We start from the raw sequence: 12,500 nt of genomic DNA, 5'->3' as shown, positions 1-12,500 counted from the left end.
GGTTATCAAATTAGATCAATTGAAAAGCACTTTTTTTTTTTTTTTTTTTACATCACTTTAATTGCATCACACTGCAGTAAACTAGCGTGATCGCCGAATTTCACTGAGCCACATAATGTGCCGAGTGCTGCCAATGCTGTCCGCTGTAGAAGGGCATCAGGTTGACCAGCTTGAGTGGGCCAACATGGGGGGGGGGGGGGGTCACACATGCACATCATCTTTCTGCCGCTCTCGCAGCTCTGTGTGACGGGGCCCAAGTGCGGACGCTTAGAAAACAAAGAACATCCGGATTTATGGTCGACCCAAAACAAACATGTCCCCTTGACAGCGTCCAGGCTTCTGTGTCCCCTGATCAGTGACCAGTGGCGACAGATGTCGGTGCCCGCAGCCAGGCGTTGCTTTCTATCCTGCACGCAACAGATGTGACAGATGTGCGAGTGAGAGCGGTGGCTGACAGAACGGTGGAGCCAGTCAGTGAATGAATCAGATGTGGAGAGGTTCAGCTTTCGGGCAGAGGGCAGGGTGCAGTGGTACTGTCCATCATGAAACCTAGATATGCTCGGGACTTGAAGGAGAGTGTAGTGGTCATTTCTGAAACATACATATCGTATGCACATCTGTATCCAACCAAAGAGATGTCAGACACAATCCACAGACCTAGTTCAAGATCTGATAAGAACCTCGAGGTCGAAGGTCAACCACATTGTCGATGTGATGCATACCAGACCCCTGTAGGTGTAACTCTGTCCGGACCAACAAGTAGAATAATCTGACTACTACTTTTCTCCGGGTTCTCCGGCTCCTCACACAGTCCAGAGACATGCAGAATGGGCTCAGGTTCATTGGAGACTCTGAATTGACCGTAGGTGTGAATGTGAGAGTGAATGGTTGTTTGTCTCTGTATGTGGCCCTGCGATAGGATGGCGACCTGTCCAGGGTGAACCCCGCCTCTCGCCCAATGTCAGCTGGGATTGGCTCCCCTTCTTCGTGAGTCTGTCCACACAGAGGCAGTGGGCTCGTCCCTCGTCGTGTCAAGGACACGAGGATGAGACGGACACGTCGGGCACGGGGGCGTTTTGTGCTAATTAGAGTGGGCCGCCAATAAAAGTTTGCGGTTCGACAAATGAGCATCCCTTCGCCCGCCTCCGCTCTAGTTCACATGGGATGTTTGTTTTTCAGTGGCAGTTCTTATTTATCCGTCTTTCAGACAAACGCAGAGGAGAAGGCTTTGGTTAACTTTTAAAAAAAATTGATTTTCTTTTTTCCCAAAAATGCGGCATCGATCCCCACCGCCCTGGATCACGGAACCGTCTTCCCACGCCGGTGGTTACATTTCTTTCTACTTAACAAGTTGAACTTTGTACATTAAATGACATTGAGGGTGTTAGTCACATGGTGGCTGTTGCTCAGGAGATGGAGAGTCCACTAGCCAGAAGGTCGGCCTGACAATGTGTCCTTGGGCCAAACACATTGCTGTATGAATGTGTGTGTGTGTGTGAATGTGACTTGTACTGTAAACTCTTTGGGTGGTGGATGAGACTAGAAAAAAGCGCTTTAATAAGTACAGTCCATTTACCATCCTGACTGCAGCTTTGTAGTCAGCGCACGCACGCACACACACACACACACACACACACACACGAGATTGAGTTCAGTTAAGTTCACTACTTTATTTTTCCCCGATGGGAAACTTGTGTTGTTATTTTTATTCTGTGCTCCTGACTGCAGAACAAGTACAGGGGAGGGGGGGAACAAAAGCACAAACAAATATTTCCTGTACTTACAGCACAGAACACAACAAAGGCTCAGAACTATTTATAAAATACCAAATTACTGATTTATTGCACGGGGATCAAAACCTCGCAGACGACCTGCAAGTCGTGTCAATATTCCAATTCAACGAGCAATTTCTTCGCCAAAAAAACCATTGTGGCTGGATTGTGTTGAATTGCAAATGAGAAATCCGACAAACAGAAGTCTGGCGTGTGTGCGCCGGGCGGGACCGTCCCCCGTCCTCTACCCCCCAGCATGGGGTCCGGCTGCCGCGTTGACTTTGAGCTTTCACCCGTCGAGCAGCGGCAGGCAGACGCACGAGGAGACGCCCGTCCTGCAGGACGCGCTCGGCGTCGACTCATCTAACTTGACTGTCACTATAATAAACACCCCGTCACATTCCCTCCAGCCAATCAATTGCTGATAAATTGATTGACAAACCTGCAGAATAAATCTGATTCTCAGACAGAAATTGAAAAGGGGTATTTGCATTTGCTTTACCCCTTTTTTCTTTTTTTTTTAGAAGAGAATATGGCTTCTGAATTTTCTATTATCTGACATGAGATGTGAGCGCAGCATCCCTCAATACACGTCTTTCAATTCAAGTCATCTCCACAGTAACACACCGACTCTTCTCAGGTTTGTAGCAATCGATGATTGTAGGAAACTGTCTTTGACGTTTTCCACAAATGCTACTGTTTGCCGATCACAGAGATCTGTGCACATTGTCCTTTGGAGCGAATCAGATGCAATGTGGGAAGCTAATGAGTGGTAATTAAAAAGACTCTGCTTTTCACCTCCTGCCCCTCCCGTTCTGTAAGGATCTAACCACGATATACTCCACATGCCGCCCAAAACTGCCGACACTCCGAGGCACATCTCTGGTTTTCCCGCGCCGCCACTGGCCACCGGGGCGTGACGTCGCCTCCGCTCCCTCTGCTCCCGGCCAATCGCGCCGCTGGTTGTCACCGGCGCTCGGCCAATCGGAGCGCGAGAGCAGGAATGAGTCTAGCAACGAGAAGGAGGAGGAGGAGGATGAGGAGGAGGAGGAGGAGGAGGAGGAGGAAGAGGGCAGTGGAAGACTGCAGTAACAGTCCCAAGGCCCCGCAGATACTCACTGAATCCAACGCTGAAGGCTGTGTGTGACTGAGCGGCCGAGTCGGACGGTGTGTGTTTGTGTTCGTTGCCAAGATGGCGTCAAAGAGAGCGAGTGTGCACGTTTCTTTCTTTTTCTTCTCTCTTTCCCCAGTGTGTGTCTGTATTTGCTGCTTGAGTGATACACAGAGGGTCAGACAGTGAAGGAGAAAAACATTCCCCAGAGTCGGAGCCAAGACCTGTTTATACACAGTCTATGAGCCAGACACATAATGAAGCAGGTTTTTTTTTCTTTTTCTTTTCCCCTCACCGCCTCGCGACAACTAAGGTAATTCCTCTGTAAGTCAAGCGCGAGTGTTTCTGTGTGATATTGAAATACGTTTTTTTAAAGAAAAATGAATCGCAGCTTCTTTCCACCCAGCCGTGTGCTGCTTACGAGCCGAGGCCGCCGATGGATGGACCGGCGTCGGGTCAGAGCGGGCGCCGTTCGACATTGTTTGGCGGGCGCTGCTAAGTGACGGAGAACTCATTAGAAGAAGCTCCGGGGGCCGGTTGGCCAGTGAGGCAGCATGGCGTCTTCGTCTGGCATCGTTTTAGTGTGTGTGCGCGTGTGTGTGTGTGTGATCGGTTAAAAGTGGATTCAAGAGTGCAAACTGGTTTCCTTTTGTATTCAAACGCACCACCAGGAAGGCTTTGCTTTAAAGAGCAGGTTCCTGTGTTCTATTGTGCGTCACTTCCACAGTGGTGGATACGGTTGTTGCACAATAATTGTACTTTCACCGCTGCCCAAAACCAGACATGGAATCAGCGGCGCGCCACCATGAAGTGTCCCCTGTCGGGCGCTCAGTTGGTTGCAGTTTGCAACTTTAAATTACACACTGGGGCTTGAAAGGTGTTGGTCGCAGTACTTGTTCTGCAGAGTAAAGGCTTCTCCGGACGCAACAGAGCGCGCCTCATCAACATGCGTGGCCACAGGTTGTTGTCTGGAGCACGGTTTCAGTCTGACGGCCGCCGACTCATTCTTATTAGGCTTAACCACAGTTGTCCAATTGTTGATCGCCCACAGCCAAGGAATAGAAATCCCTCATCCGTCGGATGGATGGTTTAGGAGATTATTCCCCCATGTTAGAAGACATTTCCTCATGTTCTTGTATGCTCACATAATGACTCTTCATCCCAGCACTGCTATGGATGAAGATTGCGAAATTGTTTATTCGTTTTTTTTATAATCCACAAGTAATTGACCGAGGCTGTCGAACAACGTGGACGGTGGCTTTGATTCTCATTGCGGTCCACAGACGTTCATTGAATTCTTGACTTCATTGCTCAGATATGTAACCTTTGGACAACGATGTCTGCTCGTGTTTGGACAACATTTAACATTTCCTGCATTCCTCAACAAATTATATATGGTACGGTATAATCTTGGTGTCAGCACTGGAATTAAAGAAACCGTTGAAACCGTACCCAGCTTTTCCAGCGGGTGAAAGCAAATGAATATGTCCTGAGGACAAACAAACACCAGGATCAGAATCGTGTTTATTGCCAAGTACCTTTTTTTTTTACATGCAAGGAATTAGCTTTGGTGTTAACTAATATGTAGTCTGCAGATAATCAGTCGATAAAGAATGAAATCAGTTTCTAATGTTCTACCTTTTTTATTAACTCTCTTTATAGTTCTTTTATATTTTTGTCTCCTGTGCCTCCAACTGGCCCGTTAGCTCCTGAACGCACCACCATGTTCAACAGCAGGTCGCTGCCTGTGCCCGTCTGCTGATCAGTGCCATTGTACTGTAGGTACTGGAAGTGTCAGGATTTATTATTTTTTATCTTTAGCCGCATAAAGCTGCTGGAGGAGAGTGAGGTTGAACCAAACATCTGAAAGATGCTAGAACGATTGTTGCAGCATTCAGAGAGAGAAAATAATGTTCCTGCAGTAATTGGGGGGAAAAAAGCACATGTACAACGTACACGGGTTCCATCATCTGCCCACCTTCAAAACCTTGCGACAACAACTCAACAAAGACATGGGATCCTTGAACATTTGTCGCTGATTTCTCACGTTTCCAGAGCCTGAGCAGCAAAAAAGTGCAGTGATTTGTTGTGCTGTTGCAGAAGCAGCGTTCATAACATCGGGACTCTGAGGCGTCGTTGCTGTCAGACAGGTCATTGTGCCGCCGGCACTGGAACACGAGCATGACGTCAACCCGGCCGTCCCTCGCGGGCTTTATATAGCACGGCACCGTATCTACTGCTGCATGCAAACACCCATTCCCCTGAAATAAAAAAGAAGAAAAGTCTCACGCTGTTGCTGCGAGGCCAAGAAGCGGGAAGCGAAGACGGAGGAATGGAAGGCAACGCGAATGCAGCCCCCTCCCCCCTTCTCAGTCTAATCCCTCTTAGTGCGGGAGCGATAAGCATGTTTTGACTTAGCCCGGAATCTTTCTTGTTGTTTGTGCATCCTTTGCCAAACCACGTGGATCCCCGTCGAGGGGGGATAATCTCAGCGATGCCAGTTTGGCAGACCGCTGCCTCCTGGCCCAGGTCAGATCACAACGGCGGGGGTACAGAACAAAATGCCTCCTGTGTCGGGTCGCTCGGTCTTTGTAAGCGTTTGCCCATAGACGGGAGTCTGTCAGGGCTGGTGGCTTTGTCGACGCGTCGCTCTTCTTTCCTCTCTGCTTCTCGCGACGGAGATGGAGAACGGTGCAATCCCGGCTCAGGACAAAGACAACATAGCCATGCGGCTAAATGACGGAGGCTGTCGGCGCAGCGGGGGTGCCCATTACATCACTGTGCGCTTCGCCATCTGTCGGGACAACCTTTGACCTCCTTGCGCGCTCTCCTCCGTCCTGCTGACACCTCGCACTGTGCGCTTGGCTCGATGCAGAGCGAGACAAGAGGGAGTCCACTCCGTACTGTGCGGTACGGTACCCATCACATCTGATGCCGTACATTCCTAGTGTTGGCGTGTCTTAATGCCTGTTTTCTGGCTGTCCAATCCATTCGTCCCTCCGTCAACTGTGTATTTCTTCACAGTTGAAACAAAGGCTCACTTTACACTCAAGGATGAACTGATTCAAATCTTGGTGGTCAAAGGTCAAGGGTCAAGGCCGCTGTGACCTTAGAAACCCCAATTTTGTGCCTTGTGAACGCGATGTCTCAAGAACACCTTGCTAGAATCGTTTCCGAGTTTCGCAGAGGCGTTTCTCTAGAACTCATGGAACTGATTTAGTCTGTGGAGGTCAAAGGTCATGTTGGTCTGGTGCCTCCGTAATTTGACTTGGTGTCGGTTAGAAATGACATGTTGTATATTTGTATTAAATGCTTTATTGCTTTGTCTTGTGCGAAATTGTGTCATGTTGCTGTGGGACTGTTGATAGGGTGAATCTAGATTGAACCCGCACACACTTAAGCGTGGATGTACAGTTTACACACACACACACACACACACACACTCTCACATTGTCGTTCTGTTTACACATTTCTATTTCCATCTTTCATTGTGTGACAAACACATTGATTCTGTCCCTTCCTTCGCATTTGATCCCACGCACACACACACACGCACACACACACACACACACACACACACACACACACACACACACGCGCGCGTGTTCCGTTCAGTGAAACAGAGCTCGGAGACGGTCTCCCCCCTGCTCTGCTGACGAGGCAGTAATTAGCACGGACTCCTGAGGGAGTTGAGATAGATTCACACAGGTCGACACGCTCTCCGTCTCCGACTGGGTCTCCCTCGTCCTCGTCCTCGTCCTGCCACTGGCAGCAGCAGGTCTCTGCTTCTCGCTCATCCTCCAACCTCATTATGTGCCACCCAAACAAACACAGAGCTTCCTCAGAATAGTCCTTAGTGCAATCTGGCACATCCAGCGAACCTTTGTCTGCCTTTTGTAGCTTTGTTAAGACTTCTTGCACGAGTGAAGAAAAGATACCAATGTGTACGAGAGACAAATCAATAGAAATGAAACTAAAAATTGGGTGGAGTGCAGTCCTCTTTTGTTTGTTTGTTTGTTTTATTGGATCATGTATTTGTAAAAAAAATTGTTACTGGCTGTGTGATTGTGATTTTATTTTGCCTGAATGGACTTTGGGGAACACTTTCATCGCTCAGCCTGCTGTGTTTGTCTCCCTCTCCACACACACACACACACACACACCCGCACGCACACACACACGCAGAGTGACGGACAGCATTTCCATGGAGATTATGCATTTTCATTAGCCAGTTGGACACTGTGTCACGTGGGCCTCTTTGGGCCGTCAGGGGATGGGCACTTTGGGTGAAAATGGCCAGAAAGATTCTGTGCGCTTCAGCAGTTTTTCGCCGGAGTGATTGAGAGTGTGTGTGCGAGGGAGCGCAGTGCTGGGACTCTCGTACTGCTGTTTCAGGACTTTTTTTTTCCTCCGGACTACAGATACATAGCATTTCAGGAGAAGTTTTTACCGGAGTGCCCAAGTATGATTTAGTTGTTTTTTAAAAAAATTTTTTTATCTTAAACTGTCTCACTGTGTTAGTGTGAGTGCATTTAGTCTGTGTACAGTACATGTGTGGGCGTGAGCTACAGTATACGTATGTAAGTGGATAGACCTCCGACGGAGTGTTTTGGGATTACCTGTTCAGATTAGCCCGGTGAACTCCTTCATAAATGTCACAAATCCAAGCCCAGTGTCTTTCTCGTCCCTTTAATAGGCTTTGAGTTGTTGTCGTTGTTGTACGCAGATTTGACTTGACCCCGCTCAGCCAGCCAGTAACCTCTGACGCATTTCATACGTAATGGGTCACAAGTTTGTTCTAAACTGTACAGTAGCTGATGTTTGTGCCATTTAAAAAAAAAGTCATTGGAATCCAGCAGGTGAATGGAAACTACCAATTGATAAATGATCATTGCTGCAAAAATGCAATTCACAAAAGTATCAACAAAATACTAATACTAGTATAATACTATCAACTTCATGAAAGTTGATAGTATTATATAACTTTGATCATATAACTTTTTAAAGTGGACCCTTTTTAAAGTGGTCTTGCAAAGACAAATGAAAGGAATGTTATAGTAGCTATAGATTGTGCAGGTGTAGAGTGATGTTGATAAATTCACAATTAATATGGGTAAGATTGGCTAATTGGTTCTTTCTACCAACTGCAAAAGTTGTCTTGCACATTTTCAGTTTAACGCCAACAACCATCAGATGCAACTAAGCTTGACATTTCCAATATATACACACACACACACAATAGTTGTTTTTTTTGTCTTAATAATAATGTCGTCCCCCCCCCCCCCCCCCCCCCCCCGCAGACTGAAGAAGAAGTCTCAGTCGGTGGATATCGCCACTCAAGGGTTCTCCCCGACTCTGGCGCCAGCCTCGCCCCTCAACAAGGCCGCGCCGCCTGTTGCCAAGACGACCGCTGTCCTCGCCGTGCAGGAGAACAACACCACCAACGCCCAGCGCCGCAGCCCCCGGTGCGGGGAGCTGAAGAGGGGCTACACCATAGGTAAGTCACGCGGGGGGGGTCGGGGCGTTCTGTGTGCTGTTGTTCTTCATAGCCACGGATGATATAAAATCAACCAAATCATATAATTAAACGTTCTTCGCGGAAGAGGGTGTGCGGACATTTGAAGTTCATGCACTCTCTGATCGATGGACATGAACGTCTTTCTCAGGAGATACGTCACTGTGCCAGGTCCGCGGCTGACTCCGCCAGTTTCCCGTCTCCTTATTCATTTCCTGCCATGTGCAAACTGTAATCAGGATGAGTCTGATGACATTCCTACCCGCGGCGATGAGTCCGGTGCCGTCGGCTGCCGGCCGGCTCCTGTATCGCAGGGTTGGCGTCGTGTGCCGTGAGAGTGTGAGTAGACGTTAGGGAGCGGTCTTCCCACAGATGATGAAATGTGTTTGAGATAAACTGATTACAAAGTCATGAATGCACTGCGTCTCTCGGTTACTGCGCTGGCGTGATGCAGTTAGCAAGCTGCTGGGGTCAAAGAGGTCGGAAAGAGGGAAGTGTGTTAGAAGAACACCAGCGGGACTTACAAATGGACGGTAATGATCTCTACGTCCGACCGATTCCTTTTGTACTTTGTCGTGACACCCTTGGCGCTTGTTACTTATCATTATAGACATTTCATATGGTTTGGGTTCTCACCTAAAGCATCGCAGGTGAGCTTATGCTGATCCGTGACAAGTGGCAACCCACTGTGACGTCACCCTTCGGTTTATCATTTTGACCAGCGCCATTTTGATTTTTTTGGAACTTATAGGTGCAGGGGGGCGTGTCTGACTGCGGGCCCACCTACATCTGCAACCATGCGCCTGTTGGACGGTACAGGCTGTGAATCACACTGTATCCATGTCCCAGTGCATACCGTACTTTACCGATTTACAAAATGACCATCATGCCTAGGGCTGCCACTAACGATCATTTTCATAATCTATTAATCTGTCAATTTTCGATTCGTTGTTTTGTGCATTAATAGTCAAAATATGATGAAAAATGCTGATCGCGTTTCCCCAAAACCCCGAGATGATATTTTGTTTTGTCCACACACCGAAGATATTCAGTTCACTGTCACAGAGGAGCAAAGAAACCAGAACATATTCACATGTAAGAAGCTGAAATCAGAGAATTTTGACTTTTCCTTTCATAAAAACAACTTGAAACGATTAATCCATTATCAAAATAGTTGGCGATTCATTTAGTAATGGATTACCAAATCGATTAATGGATTAACTGTTGCAGCTCTAATCATGCTGTATTGAAGAAGACCTGTGCGAGGCAAGAGGACGCGTGAGCAGGAGGCGGCGAGCGCGGTCCCGATGCGTTAAGCGTCACTTTGACACTTTCCTGTTTACGACAAGTGCATCTTCACTCTGCGTTCTGATTGGATACACACACACACACAGCTCTTTGTTCTCCACGGCTACAGACACACACAGCCCCTCTGCTCCTTCTGCCATCGGGTGCTCAAGGTCCCATCGCCTTCCTCTTCTTCTTTCCTTCCTCGTCTCACTCCTTCCACCTTGTTATCCTCTAATCTATGTCCTGCGTGTCTTGACCGGGGGTGGGGGGTGGGGCGGGGGGGGGTTACGGGCAGAAGGGTGATCTGTCTCAAGGACGGACGGACGGCGCCAAGAGATTGCTACAAATCGTGGCAGCGACCTTGGCCGCAGGCTCGAGCGGAGGCGTTCTATCACATTATGCATTTCCACACACGAGAGAAACGGCAAAAAAAACCCCAAAAACCCGCTTCCACATAAAAAAACACGAGAGTGACGAGATTTCTGCTTCGAAGCTTTTGTCTGATTTCACTGTAACACGGGACATTTCTATTACGGGTTCGGCCCGTCTTGAGTTTTGAAGGCAAATACTCAGAACTTCTTCATTTCCAACCCCAAAACAATATTCTACCATGATATTCTACATCCACGGCCTCTGATTATTTCCAGGCTTGTCAAACATTGACTGCATGACATCAATTATTTGGATCTAAAGACTTCTTCTCTGGCAAACCGGTCAGACGCGTCGGAACCCAATAATCCAAAGTCTCATCAGACGTCATCGTCAATAATCTGTGTCGAGCGATTCGACCGGCCACACGTGCACCGCTGCCTCGGCGAGCGCTGCGCGGCGTCGCAAGGCGGACGCAGGAGGACGCAGGAGGACGCAGGAGGACGCAGGAGGCCCGAGTCTGCAGACGCGGCGTCGCATTGTACAGCGCCCGACGGAGGAAACGCCAAGAAGCTTGCAGGACTAGAACCGCCGCACACGTCGGGACCCCGGCCCCACCGACCGCCCTGTGACTGATTATTCCCCTGTGAGTTATTCATTGGATTTCCGCGGCGGGGTCGAAAGGCCCGCAGGAGAAACCAGTGCCGGGGCAGCAACGCACGGACTTTCCCCGCGCGTCCCAACCGAGCCCTGCGTGGAATGCAGTTTGGTTGATAGCGACTCTGTGGCCAGAATTTAATTAGCAGCTATTCAATTTATCGAAGTAAGCGTCAGGGGGCGGGGGGGTGTAAAGTGGCCCACCCTGTTGCAGTATTTTCCAGTATTGGGCAGCGGCTGTGCGGTCACGGCGTGATGTCCTTCGAGGAGCTCATCCCTGCGGCGGTTGACAGTCGTAGCCGGCGCTGCAGGCGGCACACCGGCGCTTCCCCCTCGTCTTTTGCCTCCGGTGGCACACGCCAGCCGCACCGTGACACATCTGTCTTATCTATTTGATTAGATTTTTTGATGGAACTGGTGGCCAATTTTTAAAAAGGAGATGAAAGCGATGCGTTTGACCTTGACCATTACTCTGATGCTCCACTGGGGCCGGAGTTGATCTCGACATGAAGTGCTAAGATTTCATTCATTTTTCTGACGCAAACCGATCGAAACCAAACACGATCTTTGCTCGGCTGCCAGTGACATTGTTGGACCACCGATGATTGACGTGTGATGATGTCACCATGTGGCATCACGTCCCATTCCGAAGCGAAATCTAACTTGTCTAACCACCTGAAGGCCTTGCACCCATCTCTGCTCTAAAGAACCACAAAGATGGAAATCTCAGCAATAGCAAACTTATTTATTCATCTTAATTCATCTTTATTCGATGAAGGACCTGGTGAATACGCCTCTCTCCACGCTCATGCCACAGACACACGTCTGCTGACCTGTCTGCTTCGTGATAAATATGGAACATGTGACCAAAGCGAGGACCACGTCCTGGTGCCGGCTTTTGACTTTTGTATGAAACCTTGAGACTAGTGGCTCCGTAGTCATCAGGGCTGACGAGCAAAAGAAAAAGAAACTGCCCAGTTTACTGTTGGCAAACGGACACAGTTCACTTAACAAGTTAGATATTATTAGATAGAATACTTAATTTTCCCCCATATTTGTAAAGCAGGTTCAATTTTTATAAATTTTTTTACAAAGACAGCCTTATTATTCATACATTTACAGTATATACTAACTGGAATGCAAACAGCTTATTTTCTGCCTGGAACTGTGGCGGCTGCTAAACAATATCATTTCTATTTATAATTTCAATATAACTGTCATTATAGATTTGATTGAATGGTGTCTTCGCTAAGGATTTGAGGTCGGAAGTATTGATTTCATGTCAAGTTTCTTTGGTAGAGATGGAAATATGTTTAGAAAACATTGTATTTGCCACTGTCTTTATTTTTTTCGGGACATGAGCTCCAAATTCAAACCAGACAATTGGAAAAAAAACAAACCCCGTCCATTCGCCCACTCCCACGCTGTTATCACGGACACCGCGGGAGGCCCCTCCCTCTCGTTTTGAATTCCACCTTTACCATTGATCGTCGCCCCCGTGTTGAGCATCAGTATCAAACCTGCACATGCTCAGAACGGAGCGGGCGAGCGAGCGAGGGATGGGAGTGAGAAGTGAGAGAGAGCGAGGAGCTCTCTGCCAGCAGAGCCGCTTGTGTGCGCCCAGATAAGCCCGAGCCTTGGTGGTAAAGGCGGCGGGTCACGTCGCATCAGCAGGCAGCTTGGCCCCACCACAAATCCAACGCGGGGTCTCTCTCCCACCCGCTCGCACTTTGACTTCCTCCCCCGCGGCCGTCCTCTGTCTGCCATGTCTTCCTGTCTCTGGCTT

The 12,500-nt window shown here is 48.5% G+C and overlaps 1 protein-coding gene across 7 annotated transcripts in view; it reads left to right on the top strand.

The window, feature by feature from the left end:
* The window catches only part of oxr1a (oxidation resistance 1a), a 117,349-nt gene that overhangs the window by 31,358 nt on the left and 73,491 nt on the right, over positions 1 to 12,500 (top strand). For all 7 annotated transcript variants that reach the window (XM_047334075.1, XM_035646380.2, XM_047334115.1 and 4 more), the window contains exon 2: positions 8,184 to 8,380. In XM_047334075.1, the coding sequence (XP_047190031.1) occupies positions 8,184 to 8,380 (197 nt within the window). The remainder of the gene's footprint in view (positions 1 to 8,183; positions 8,381 to 12,500) is intronic.

This window comes from Scophthalmus maximus, chromosome 1 (assembly GCF_022379125.1).
Source record: "Scophthalmus maximus strain ysfricsl-2021 chromosome 1, ASM2237912v1, whole genome shotgun sequence".
Classification (NCBI taxonomy): domain Eukaryota; kingdom Metazoa; phylum Chordata; class Actinopteri; order Pleuronectiformes; family Scophthalmidae; genus Scophthalmus; species Scophthalmus maximus.
Note: the sequence above shows the minus strand (reverse complement) of the source record. Positions and strands in the feature narration are given on the sequence as shown.